Genomic DNA, 13,757 nt, shown 5'->3' on the forward strand with positions numbered 1-13,757 from the left:
AGAGTGTGTGGGTGTTTCCCAGCACTGGGGGTTATACTAAAGTGTAAATATATGGACTAACAGTGTCCAAATAGATTCTCCATTAGTGCTTAAAAATTTCATGAGGTACACGTTTGTACTTTTTAGGTACTAATATGTACATGTAGGTGCCAAATTTGGATCATGTAATTACAAATGTGCAACTTTTGAAAAGGTACTGTCCCAGTGACAGCTCTGGAACCTTTATGTTTGAGAGTGCACAGTAAAAATATGCCTTAATTAACAGGTTCCATATTTTTCTGTTTATTAATGGTTATGAATTTCATTATAGGACCTTGAAATCTAATCTGTCAATGTGTAATGCTAAAAAAGTAACTGTGCAGTTAAACAAATGACTTTAATTGAGATTTTAGTAGTTTGAAACAATATATTGCATACATAGTATATAGAGAAATAAGTCTGCACAATAACAAAAAAGTAAAGGCAGTTTTTCACTAGGTTTTTGTACTATAATTAAAACACAAACCCAAACAATATATCACCTCAAACTATTAAAAATGTCAATAAAAGTCACTTTTTTAAAACTTTTCAACATCAAAAGTGTGTTGGAGGAAAGATTAAGATCTCATAATGCATTTCAAAAGAATCATTAAATGAAATGACGAAGCACAAAATGTGGAAAACCCATTTACGGACATTGTTACAGTGTATGTGATAATGGTTATGTAAGAAACTGAAAGCAAAGATCAGACAATATACAAGTTCTTCTTGTGTAGTGACATTCTTCTGTATTCCCGTTTCTACATTTTAGTGGCATTTCATATTTCAGAGGGCACCCAGCCAGTGGTGGGAAGTGTACTGAACATCTTTGTGATCATGTGATTCAATTCTGGTGAAAATCAGACAAACGGCCTAGGATGAGTTCGTTTAAATAGGTTTTGCGTAAAATTACATAAATGTCGAAATAGTTGGTGTTTTATTCCGCTGTGGAGAAAGTCCACCGCTTGAGCGGATTCCACAGAACAGTCACTGTGAACTTTGGTTCCGACAACACACGCCTGTGCCGAGACTTTCCAAGGAGCATTTATATGAGCTGGGGGGTGGGGGTGGTGTGAGTTTAGGGGAGCGGTGGCACTTTAGTTCATTTTGGAAGGGCACTTCGAGCCCTATGTGTGCACGTGCCTGGTTGTTCCCAAGGGTTTGATTATTGCGGATTTCCAATTATTTGCAATGTTTTCTTACAGGAACATACATTAAATAAGTTACTGGCGAGTTACTGATGTTCATTAATGTTATATATTTTTTTCTTTAAAAAGCGGGAATCTCATGCGACATTACAAAACAGTACTGCTGCTTTAGGATATTTCAGACATATGGACACATTGGATAATTAGGTGGAGCAAAGCCACACCACATGCAACTTGATCTTCCATTGTTAAATGAATTTGATATAAAGAGCACAAAATTTTTTCGCTAGAAAGCATGTTTTATGCTGGAATGTGACTGATATGATATGCTGCAATGGCCCCTTTAAATACAAGATCAATGTAGCGAATTTTGACGCTTTCGCCGCCAAAACTGAAGCTAGACAGCGCTGACACCAGGGCAGCCAGAGCGACCTTGGTCGCTGTCACCACCTTTATTGTGAACGCACAGTAAGGCACTAAGTTGGAAGAAAATGAATAAATAAATTGTTTAAATATATATATATATATATATATATATATATATATATATATATATATATATATAAAATTGCAAAAAATATATATACATAAAATTGCTGATAATTGATATGAAATGAGATAGGCGCTTTCGAAGCAATGTCTCCAGCAGTGTCTGTGGTGTACAGATCAGACTTGAAATCAGATCAGGCTGTGATCTAGGCTGATTATGGACTACTGCTCATTGACAGATTGAAAGATGTCATTAACTCACTTGACTTGACTTGACTCACTTTTATTTTGGATCTCATAACTGAAAGAAAAACATACAAGCACAATGCCTTAAGAACTTGACCTTCACTCTTATTTTAAAGGGGATTATGCAAAAATCTCCTTTATAGGGTTGTATAGGGTTATATTTATATTTGAATACAGTTTTATACAGTATGCAAACTCAATGTGTGAATATAACCAGCTTCTAATGGTTAAAAATAATTCATGCTATTGTCTAATAATAACACTTCATAAAAATAGTCTGCAGAAACACTTTGATAGTCATTTCCTCGCTTCACACATACAGACTTTTTTTGAAAAATTATCAGCATTTTTTCAGCAACATGTGACGTGTGAACAGGCCCTTTTCGAAAATACTTTTCAGCAATTTTCCGGAAACACAAGTGGCAATTTCCCAGGAATGCTGCTCTGTGAGAACACAGAAAGACAATTGCCAAAATGAGCATGTGCACGTTCAAAACGTGCAGCCAATCAAATGCAGATGATACATGTGCTCTGTTTATGAAAATAAATGTCTGTGAATCCTTTTCCAGACACATTAAGCTGCTGCATGTTATTAATCAGATCATGTTTCAGTGTTCCTTCTTAGTGACAATTGTTGAAATAATTATGGATCATATGTTTACAATAAACTGATGTAAGTTTACCGGTGTGATGCATGTGCAAGATGCAAAGGGGAGCGCTCTGGTGAGTCAGGTTTAGGCACATCATCAGCAGTCTTTCATGTCAGCACACACTCAAATATATAGTTGAAGTCAGATTTTTAACCCTGCTGTATATTTTTTTTACCCCAATTTCTGTTTAACATGCATTTCTAAACATATTAGTTTTAATAGCTCATTTCTAATAGCTGATTTTTTTTATCTTTGCCATGATGACAGCACATAATATTTGACTAGATATTCTTCAAGATACTAGTATTCAGCCTAAAAACATTTAAAGGCCTAACTAGGCAAGTTAGAGTAGTTAGGCAAGTCATTGTATAACAGTGGTTTGTTCTGTAGACAATCAAAAATGATATTGCTTAAGGGGGCTAATAATATTGACCTTAAAATTGTTTAAAATAAATAAAAACTGCTTTAATTCTAGCCGAAAAAAAACAAAGAACTTTTTCCAGAAGAAAAAAAAAAATATATATATATATAATACTGTGAAAATATCCTTGCTAAACATCAAATGGGAAATGCTTGAAAAAGAAAAAGAAAACTCAGCGGAGGGCTTATTTTAACATCAACCATACATCTCAACCAAACGATTTCGATTCTCGATTTCTGCTGAGAATTTTGGTAAAAATCTGTGGATTTCTGCGGAATTATTTTGAGAGTATCATAACTAAAACCTTTAATATGAGAAATAAAAAATAATATCTTTTTAACTTTTATTTATTGCTTAAAATGCAAATCCAATTAAATTCACTTCATTTGGTAAACAAAGCAAGTCTCTCATATAATATCTCTACTAAAAGACAGAAAAATATTCCTTTACAAACTGCATTGTACATAAATCAGATGAACATTTTCATATTAGTCAATAATATTACTGTAATTCATTTAAAAACTGAATAAATATAGATTTACACACATTTACTCAAGTAAATTAATGATGGGCTAAAAATCTGCGGAATTCTGCGCTCGCAGATTCCGTGCGGGCCTAATTATAACTAAAAACAACAATGAACTCTAATGAGTGTACTGAGAAACCCATGGTGGATATTAGTCAATCTTACTTTAATTTATTTCATTCAGTTGATCACACAAAGCTACTGTAAGGTCACTATTATGGTTATTTATCTCCCATTTGAAGGTTGAATAACATTAACAGACTTGATTCATAATATCAATTAGATTTCTGATGTACAACTGTGTTCATATTCCTGAAAGAGACTTATATTACGGCTGAAAGAGACTTATATTACAGCTGAAAGAGACATATTACAGCTGAAAGAGACTTGTATTACGGCTGAAAGAGACTTATATTACAGCTGAAAGAGACTTGTATTACGGCCGAAAGAGACATGTTACAGCTGAAAGAGACTTATATTACAGCTGAAAGAGACTTGTATTACGGCCGAAAGAGACTTATATTACAGCTGAAAGAGACTTGTATTACAGCCGAAAGAGACTTATATTACAGCTGAAAGAGACTTGTATTACAGCCGAAAGAGACTTATATTACGGCCGAAAGAGACTTATATTACGGCCGAAAGAGACTTATATTACGGCCGAAAGAGACTTATATTATGGCTGAAAGAGACTTATATTACAGCTGAAAGAGACTTATATTACGGCCGAAAGAGACTTATATTATGGCCGAAAGAGACTTATATCACAGCTGAAAGAGACTTGTATTACGGCCGAAAGAGACTTATATTACGGCCGAAAGAGACTTATATTATGGCTGAAAGAGACTTGTATTACGGCCGAAAGAGACTTGTATTACGGCTGAAAGAGACTTATATAACAGCTGAAGGAGACTTGTATTACGGCCGAAAGAGACTTATATTATGGCTGAAAGAGACTTATATTACAGCTGAAAGAGACTTATATTATGGCCGAAAGAGACTTATATTACAGCTGAAAGAGACTTGTATTACGGCCGAAAGAGACTTATATTACGGCCGAAAGAGACTTATATTATGGCTGAAAGAGACTTGTATTACGGCCGAAAGAGACTTGTATTACGGCTGAAAGAGACTTATATTACAGCTGAAGGAGACTTGTATTACGGCCGAAAGAGACTTATATTACAGCTGAAGGAGACTTGTATAACGGCCGAAAGAGACTTATATTACAGCTGAAGGAGACTTGTATTACAGCCGAAAGAGACTTGTATTACGGCCGAAAGAGACTTATATTACAGCTGAAAGAGACTTATATTACAGCTGAAAGAGACTTATTATGGCTGAAAGAGACTTATATTACAGCTGAAAGAGACTTGTATTACGGCCGAAAGAGACTTATATTACAGCTGAAAGAGACTTGTATTACGGCCAGAAGAGACTTATAAAGCTGAAAGAGACTTATATTACGGCAGCATCTTTTCTACTTTTTTTATGTTCAGCTTTATGTCGCTTGGCAGTCCTTTTTTCACCAGTTCCTGTTGGATCTGAAACAAAGATGAACAGACAGATCAACCCTCCCCATCTAACCTAATAGTGCCTAAATTATATACATATTTGTGTTTGTTACCTGCTGCAAAACAATCTGCATGCTTCCTGAATCTGTAAGGTCCAAGAATGAGGCAAGCTTCCCTTGAAGTCCAACAATGTTGTCTAAAGTAAAACACACAGACACATTCTAACATTGGTTTCTAAAATATTTAATTTCTGGGTATGAATATCACATCTGATTATGCTTAACAATCTGATGGTAATAAGCTGTAAGAATACTTTTATTTGTGTTTGATCCAGTGTCCACCCTGAAGACCCATCTGCCTGGATCATTGACATTACTGGAGGTCTTGAGGTCTGAGATGGAGCTCCCGCTGTTTGATCCAGAAATCACAAAGTAGTCTGTGGAATAGGCTGTATCAAAACCAGCCTGTACGGAAGATACAAAACAATCTACTGTAAAAATAGGGTAAGAAATATTGAGACAGGAGAGGTTTAAGCACTATTTTTTTTAAAGATTTTTATTACCTGTACAGGATATCCTGTTGCAGCAACATCACCATAATTCATCAGAATAAAAGAATACCCACTGCCTGAAATTAAAACCACTTGAAACGAGGTTTCCTGAAAAGAATTGAATTATTTGTTTGTTAGCAAAAGCACTTTGTACTTTACAGTACATACAGTACTCTGTGAAACTATATATATATATATATATATATATATATATATATATATATATATATATATATATAAGGGGTGTAATGGTTCATAAAAATCACGGTTCGGTTCGGTTCGATACGACACAGTAGTGTCACGGTTCAGTTTGTTTTTGATACAGCAAAAAAAGAAAAAAGAAGCCAGAGGATTTCTCTGATTTTAATTCTTTAATGTATTAAAACTATCATCATAAAAGTATGATCTTGTTTTTTCTTTTACTTTAAACAGTAATAGAGCTATACTTCTGGGGTTTCTGCTTAGCAGCAAATAAAACAAATCCTTCTTTATACTCAAAACCAAAAAGCTGCTTATAAAAAATAAATGTAATATTGTAGTAGTTAAATGAAAAGAACAATTGAGTTTTTGGAACTCAGTTTCAATCAATTTTTAAGTATTTTTTTATTTTCAGAAAGATGAGTGTCCACCTTTTCTTCAGACAGCACAGATCTGATAGATTTTACTGTCACCTGCCATTAAAGTGGATCTGAAACCAGGACTGAAATGGGTTTATGAAGGAAAAATGTAATGGGGCTCTATTACATTTAACATTTTCTTAAAACCCGAAATTTCATGCATGGGTTTTAACTTATAAGAAAGTTGTTGATTCATTTTATTGGAAGTTCTAAATATGTAATGTAATGGTAAGCTTGGCAAACGGTTTTGGAGTATTTGATGTTTCCCCATTCATACAGAATGTCCAACACAATCTCACGGCAATTCGTAACTTTTTGATTTAGTGGCTAATTCGTACAAATTCATATGATCTAATTCATACAATTTAGTACGATTTGCTCATCCCCCAATGACGGTTGGGTTTAGGGGTGGGGTTAAGTGCCACGCCTCCTTTTTTAAAATCGTACAATTTTGTACGACTGAACTCGTACGAATTCGCACGAATTAGCCACTAAACTGACAAAACGTAAAATGCTTACGTTTTCTCGTGAGATCAGGCTGGAATGTCTGAGCATACTGCCCCAGAGGCGTTTTAAAGATGGCTGCTGGGTGAAATGACTTGCCTTAAAGCAGGGATGTCTAAACTCTGTCCTGGAGGGATGGTGTCCTGCTGAGTTTAGCTCAAACTTGCTTCAACACACCTGCCAGGAAGTTTCTAGTATATCTAGAGCTTGATTATCTGGTTCAGGTGTGTTCTATTAGGGTTGGAGCTAAACACTCCAGGACACCGGCCCTCCAGGACTGAGTTTTGACACCCCTGCCTTAAAGGGACTTTGCTGTAGTCTAGTTCTGGACTATTTTAGACATGATCAATTATATTTTTTACTGACAGTCAAATTGAGTCTTGTTTTAGCCAAGATGTTAAGATTAAACACAAAATTACATGGTGAGGTACCTTGTTCAAAACAATAACAACAAATGGATACAGAAAAAATGAGAATTAGTTTAAAATTTATTGATTTTGTGTGATGAATTAAATTTTATTGTGATGGCATAAAAACATTCCTGGTGAGTTGTGTGAGTCTGTATTTGACGCATTTTGATTGTTGCAGCCTGATGTTATGACAACTGACACTTTGATTATGGGGATTGCGTAAATGCAGTCTGACAAGTGTAATCCTGGCTTTAGGTACATGCTATTCACTGTCATTTTACATTAGTTTTAGGCTACTCTCAAGTGAACAATCACAAACTAAAGTAAGTACTGTACTTTGGATTGGATTCATCTTCAAAAAAAATAAAATAATAATAAAAAAACTGTTTAAAACTTCAACTTACTGTGTTCATGTTAAAATAAGCGACTTTATCCCACGTCGCAACAAAGGCCCAAGAAGCAGTGAAGGTCAGATTTGAGAAAAAATGGTTTATATCCTGAGTGGCGCGAGTGAGAACACTTCCACTGGTGTACTGATTATAAGAGACGACTCCTGTTGCACTGTTGTCAATGTTGGTCCAGAGTCCAGCAATTATATCTTGACTTCCATTAGCTGGAAATGAGTCGGGAGCGTTCTGTGAAGAAGGCTGGTTGAATGTGAGGAATCCATTATTATTAACCTGAAACATGAGAAATAAAGTCAAAATCAGCTTTGTCTGATCAGAGATAGTGCATAAAACATTCAATAATCAATCTTAGACTTTAAGACATAGTCATATCCTTACATAAATCTGCTGGTATGTGAGACCAAAGTACTGAAATGGACTCAACAGTGGAATAACAGAGGAGCTTCCATCATCAACAGCAGGATTGAATAGGTCTCCTGCTGCTGATCCAAATGAGTAGAATGATCCTGCATAAAGAACAGCATTATTTTTAGCAGAACCCACCGGTTACCTTAAAATAATTCCAAAATTTTCTTAAATCATGAGTGAACGTGTTTCAGATGACAGATGAAATTTTTTTATGGAAAATATATGAAGTAATATATTGTTTTATATATTTTTGCTGTTCCATGATTAATGTAGTCTAGTTACATAAAAATGTCACGTGATTACTGTGGTGCAGCTCTAAACGGTGCTATTAAAATAAAGATTAATTATGGTAGCTCAATAAAATAGAGCAATTAGTGAAAGTAACAGAAGCTTATAAAGCAGAGTTTCTCAACCACAATGCTGGAGGAGCACCAGCTCTGCACATTTTCCATGTCTCCTTAACCAAACACACCTGATCGTCAGCTCATTAGCAGAGACTGAAAGACCTCAAATGGGTGTGACAGAAAAAGAAGGCATCCAAAACATGCAGTGCTGGTGGTCCTTCCGGGAACCTGGTTGAGAAACACTGTCATAAAGTAGATTTTTAATAGGCATAATAAAGTGTGACAATATGTGAAGGAAACATTGGTTTGCTAAACTAAAATAAACATGATTATTTTTATCTTTCTATTACTTTTTCCAAACAAATGTACAGTAAAACGCTGGTTACCTGGTAAGACCGTTGTTGCTTCTGTAGTCGTTCCTGAACACATACAAATCCCATTTAAAATCTTGAGTAAATTCACTTGAAATGGCATTTTTTTAGACTGTTAAGTGTGTGAATAATTACCTACGACAGTTGTGAAAAACTCTGAAAGAAGAAACAAACACAAACACCATTAAAAACCTTATGAACTCGCTTGATGTGAAGTTTTTGTTTATAGACACTCACAGAACTCTCAAGTTTATATCAGGTTACTTCTGTTAAATTGGCAAAGTTTTTGAAACCGATGTAATTCAAGCCATTTAAGTACCTGTTACTGCTATTTGTGTCCTGGCTGTGAAAGGCAAAGAGATTAAATTGAGAGACTGTACCACATAAGGAAACGAAGCAACAACAACAACTACACTATGACAATGCAGGATCCTAACATAAATCAGTTGAGTTACAAATGTAAGTGAATTGAACTTAAAACTTCTCAATATTGCGGTTTCAGCTTATTTTAAATAGGTAGTTTAAACAAGCAGCAAAGTCATTGTTTGAGTGTACAACAACAATAGCAATAATAATTATAGCAATAATAATAATAATAATAAACTTACAGAGTGACAGGACTGACATGAACACCAAAAGATGGTATAAACGTCTCATGATGAAGTCAGAGATGAAGAAAAATAGAGGAGTCCTTCTGTAATCAGACAATTTTATTATTGTCACTATAAAAATGCAGTTACAATTGATGTTAATCTGAATATATATATATATATATATATATATATATATATATATATATATATATATATATATATATATATATATATATATATTTATTTTTATTTATTTATTTATTTATTTATTTATTTATTTATTTATTTATTTGACATGGACATCACAATTACACTGGACAACCAAATGCATTTGTTTAAGTGTTTTAGCAAACTTGCTAATTCTCAACACCTGTCCACAGGAAGCTTGACCAAATTGACAAAATGGAACTATAATAAAAACATATACACAGCATCATAATTCTTTACATAAAATTACTGGAGCAAAGGCAAAGGCGCAATGATCCAACAAACTAACAGTAGACTATTTGTGCAAACACTGCTGTTTTGCTTTTAACCACTTTTTAAGAACACTACTAAAAATATTTAGATTACTTTCTGATTTTAAGCTAACAGGTAAATCATTCCACAGTTTGGCTCCCTTTACAGAGAAAACGGACTGGCCAAAAGAGGTCTTACACTTTGGCACTAGACAGTCACCATTAGCAGTTGCCCGTGTGACTCTGTGAGAGGTTTGATGTCTACTTATTACATCAGAAAACAGGATTGGAACATGATTATTTAAACATTTAAAAACCAATTTAAGATAATTAAATTTAATAAAACTATCAAAACTAAAAAAGTTATGTTTACATAAAACTTCACAATGATGCCATCGCATAGGCTTTAAGTCCATAATTTTAACTGCTTGTTTATATATTGAGTCAATAGGTTTCAATGTAGTTAAATAGGCTTGTGACCACGATGTAATGCAATACTTCAAGTGAGAGATTATATATATATATATATATATATATATATATATATATATATATATATATATATATATATATATATACAACAGTTCTGTCTGGTTCTCGAATCTCATTGGCTGATAGCTGTGAGATATAAAAGAAATATCAGCACATGTACAGCTTCCTCACCCATATGTATTACTACGCCCACATGAGTGGCAAGTAGAGGACTACAGTTTAACAAGTTTTGCTGCTGTTGGACAGCATAATGTACTTTTGAGACTTTTTAAGTCGAGAATGTACTTGTTTAGATTGCAACTATGCAGTTTATTTATAAGGTTAGTGCCTATTTTAAAATATCCATAATTTCTGAGATTCAGCACGTTGGCGGCCATCAGCCAGTCATACCAAGCAGAGCAAAGACGGTTGACATTCCACCACAAGATGGCAACAGAGACCACATAATAAGTTCTGAGGGGAGAACAACAGCATTTTTTCAGCATACGTTACAGCTGAACAAATCATTACAGAACAGGTGAGTCGGTCTCTCTCTTTTGTATATTATAGTGCTGTATCTATACCATAGTGATCTGCTAGTGTTTGCTTTGCTCTAGCTTTTTCGGGGTTAATTATTGTGATCTCCTGATTGCAACAGAGAAATACTGGGAAATGTGTATAGACTAATGGCATTTCATGCCGTTTAGGCTTATAATCTTAAAATGTCAGCAAAATCACCTGTTTTGTCATCATTTTAGACATTACGCTAGAGAATCATTCATTAGCTCTAAAGTGACGTTGGTGAATTAATAACAGTTTCTGCTGTTCTGACGTCAGCTGCAAATGTAAATGAATGGCGGAAGAAAGTAGTTCCTCATACTAAAGGGTTTTTGAGACTCCCCATGTTTGATTTTCTTTGTTATATACACGATTATGCCATCAAACTGTTAAACACATATCACACTCGTAGCAGTGCGATATGGCTATATATTGTCCCTGTTGGGACACTAAGGCACTCAGACTTAAATAAATATTCAAATGCAAATTGTTTTCTGTTAGAGTTAGGTTTAGGGGTAGGGGGATATATTATATATTTGTACAGTGCAAAAGTCATTATCGATAGGAAATCCCCATAAAGATAGCTGTACAAGTGTGTGTGTGTGTGTGAATGTGAGAGAGAGAGAGAGCGAGAGAGAGACAGAGCAGGCACTGACATGAGCTGCTGAGAGTCAGAACAGAGCTATTTAATATTCATGACCATTCCAAATATGGTCAAAAGTGAGCTGTAACTCCTGTAGTTATAAACGAGCATATAAAACAGTTTCTGGAGAAGTTTTGAGCTCACGTTAGCCACACACCTACTATATACATATCAGAGGACAATTTGACTAACCAGAGATAACTTGAAAATTGAAATTTGACCTATTAAAACAACTCACTATAAGCCCCTTTCACACATATAGACCTTTCTGGAAAATTACCGGCAATTTTCCGGTAAGGTCTGTATGTGTGAACAGGCCCTTTTTGAAAATACTGATAAATTAGTTCCGGCTATTTTCCGGAAAGTGAAGTTGTAACATTACCGGTAATTTGCCGGAATGCTGCACTGTATGAACGCAGAAGGAAGATTGCCGGAGAGAGCGTGTTCACGTCTAGAACGCGCTGACATAAGACGTCTACTTTAGCCAATCAGAACACTCAAGTTTGCGCGGTTTGTGAGAATAAAAGCCTGTGAATGTTTTCCCAGACACATTTAGCTGCTAGATGTTAGTCAGATAACATTTCTATGTTCCTTCTTAATGCCAACTGTGTAAATAATTATCGATAAAATGCTTATGATAAGCCGTTGTTTGTTTACCTTCAAGCTCTGACTCGTTGGCATGTAAAGCAGCTGGTGAGCGCCAGCACACACACATATTATGAACATCTCAACATGAGAGTTTTTCTTTATGCTTTCATCAAAGTTGTTCACAACACTGATCCATCCACAGAGTTTGTAATGTAGTCAAATGTTTACAAATTCAAGCCCTGCCGTTTAGAGGTCATTTCTGCTTAATGATGTCAGAATTTACCGGTATTTTTGAATGGATGCGAATGGTCTTTTCCGGGAAAATCCCGTAACGTCCTCGCTTGTGTGAACAGCGCTTTTTTTAATTTACCGGTAAAGTCATTCTGAAAACAATGCAATTAAGTCTAAATAAAGTCTCAAATCAGAATCACAAAGGTCACTTAAGTTTCTCCTTTCACTTGAACAGATTTTAACGTGGTATAAATATACTGTGTTTACACTGTCTACCCCATCCATTAGCCTGACCTTGCTAACAATACATTTAAGTCTAACATCAAACAAAGATTTTACCTACCTCAGCTTCTTCTGGCTGGTTCACGTACCTGATGTATGCTCTATGATAGTGAAGGAACTGTGCAATGACCTTATGTTATGTGTCCCAGCCCTGTATTCAGAGCACATAATGCACTGGAACAAAAGAAAATATGTGCTTGAGAACAACACTAGTAATTACTGCTAAAAATAAAAAACAGTATATCTGCTTCAGATGTACTCATGCATTTAGATTTTATACCTCACAAGCCTTGAGAAAGTGTATTTGTAAACTTGGCTTGTGTTAATTGTGCTTGTTATATTTATGCGTTATTTATGAAAATATTGAAATCAGTAGACCATGACTGAATTCACAAGCAATGTGCAGAATGTCTATTACAAGTTATTTATATCTTCAGAATGGTATGACGCATGAACAGATGTTTACCTATAAATGCCTGTGATTTTTTTATGCCTCTCTGAAGACAAATCATAAATCAATATTAAACAATCCACACTTTCTGATAGAGTATATTTCTACCAGATATAAGCAAACAGTGTATCTGATTTATTGCTCTGTTTAATTAAATCATTAATAAAATGAGCTCTGACATGCATATTTTCACACCCAAATCTACCTGTTCAAACCAAATTCAAGTGGGCTAGAGACTCCTATGCTATGCTTGTCAGATGTGAAAGCCTGGTTGTCTTTGAACTTTCTAGATTTTAATGAGAGTAAGACGGAAATACTTTTGTTCGGTCTGTCAAGCTCTTCGAGAGCACCAAATCTTGAAAAATTACGTTTTTCTGTATGAAGCCCTGGGTAAAAAATCTAGTTGTTATTCTGGATGATGGCCTGAGCTTTGTCAAACAGATAAATGCAGTGGTCAAATCCTGCTTCTTTCAGCTTCGACTTTTAAAAACAGTTAAATCTATTCTATCTAGAAAAAAATGTTGAAAAAAAATAATCCATGCTTTCACTACCACTAGGTTGGACTACTGTAACTCAGTATACTTTGGGATTAGCCAGAAATCCGTTTTCCGGAAAACTGTATAACCGTATTAGTTCAAAATGCTGCTACAAGGCTTTTAACAGGTACCAAGGAACATGACCACATTACACCAGTTTTATACACTTTCGAGTCACTTTAAAATTCTTCTCTTGGCTTTTAAATCTCTATCTCTATATGGCCTGGAACCGTCTTATCTGACATGTTGATTGAGCATTAGCATGGTTGTTCTCTTCGGTCATCTAACCAGAGATTGTAATGTATCCCTAAGTTGAGGCTGAA

General features: G+C 34.9%; 1 protein-coding gene across 2 annotated transcripts; it reads right to left on the bottom strand.

Moving 5' to 3' along the window:
• Window positions 1-1,922: 1,922 nt before the first annotated feature.
• Window positions 1,923-12,605, bottom strand: LOC130238527 (sushi, nidogen and EGF-like domain-containing protein 1). 2 transcript variants are annotated; one of them, XM_056469580.1, is made up of 11 exons: window positions 12,509-12,605; window positions 9,232-9,317; window positions 8,943-8,966; window positions 8,759-8,779; window positions 8,639-8,671; window positions 7,879-8,006; window positions 7,498-7,773; window positions 5,575-5,670; window positions 5,326-5,476; window positions 5,126-5,208; window positions 1,923-5,042 (listed from the first exon to the last, which is right to left on the bottom strand). In XM_056469580.1, exons 2-11 carry the CDS (start codon window positions 9,278-9,280, stop codon window positions 4,962-4,964), a joined length of 942 nt encoding a protein of 313 aa, XP_056325555.1. In that variant the 5' UTR covers window positions 9,281-9,317; window positions 12,509-12,605; the 3' UTR covers window positions 1,923-4,961. The 2 variants fall into 2 exon arrangements, with proteins under 2 accessions (XP_056325555.1, XP_056325556.1); XM_056469581.1 differs by having other exon boundaries at window positions 9,232-9,314; window positions 12,509-12,563.
• Window positions 12,606-13,757: the final 1,152 nt, after the last annotated feature.

Source organism: Danio aesculapii, chromosome 12 (assembly GCF_903798145.1).
Source record: "Danio aesculapii chromosome 12, fDanAes4.1, whole genome shotgun sequence".
NCBI lineage: Eukaryota > Metazoa > Chordata > Actinopteri > Cypriniformes > Danionidae > Danio > Danio aesculapii.

Coding starts and splice junctions, on each gene's coding strand:
- LOC130238527 (XM_056469580.1), bottom strand. CDS start 9,280: ATGAGACGTTTATACCATCTTTTGGTGTTCATGTCAGTCCTGTCACTC. Junction 8,007..8,638: donor AGCAACAACGGTCTTACCAG/GTAACCAGCGTT, acceptor TTCTTTATGCAG/GATCATTCTACTCATTTGGA. Junction 5,477..5,574: donor CAACAGGATATCCTGTACAG/GTAATAAAAATC, acceptor TCTTCCGTACAG/GCTGGTTTTGATACAGCCTA.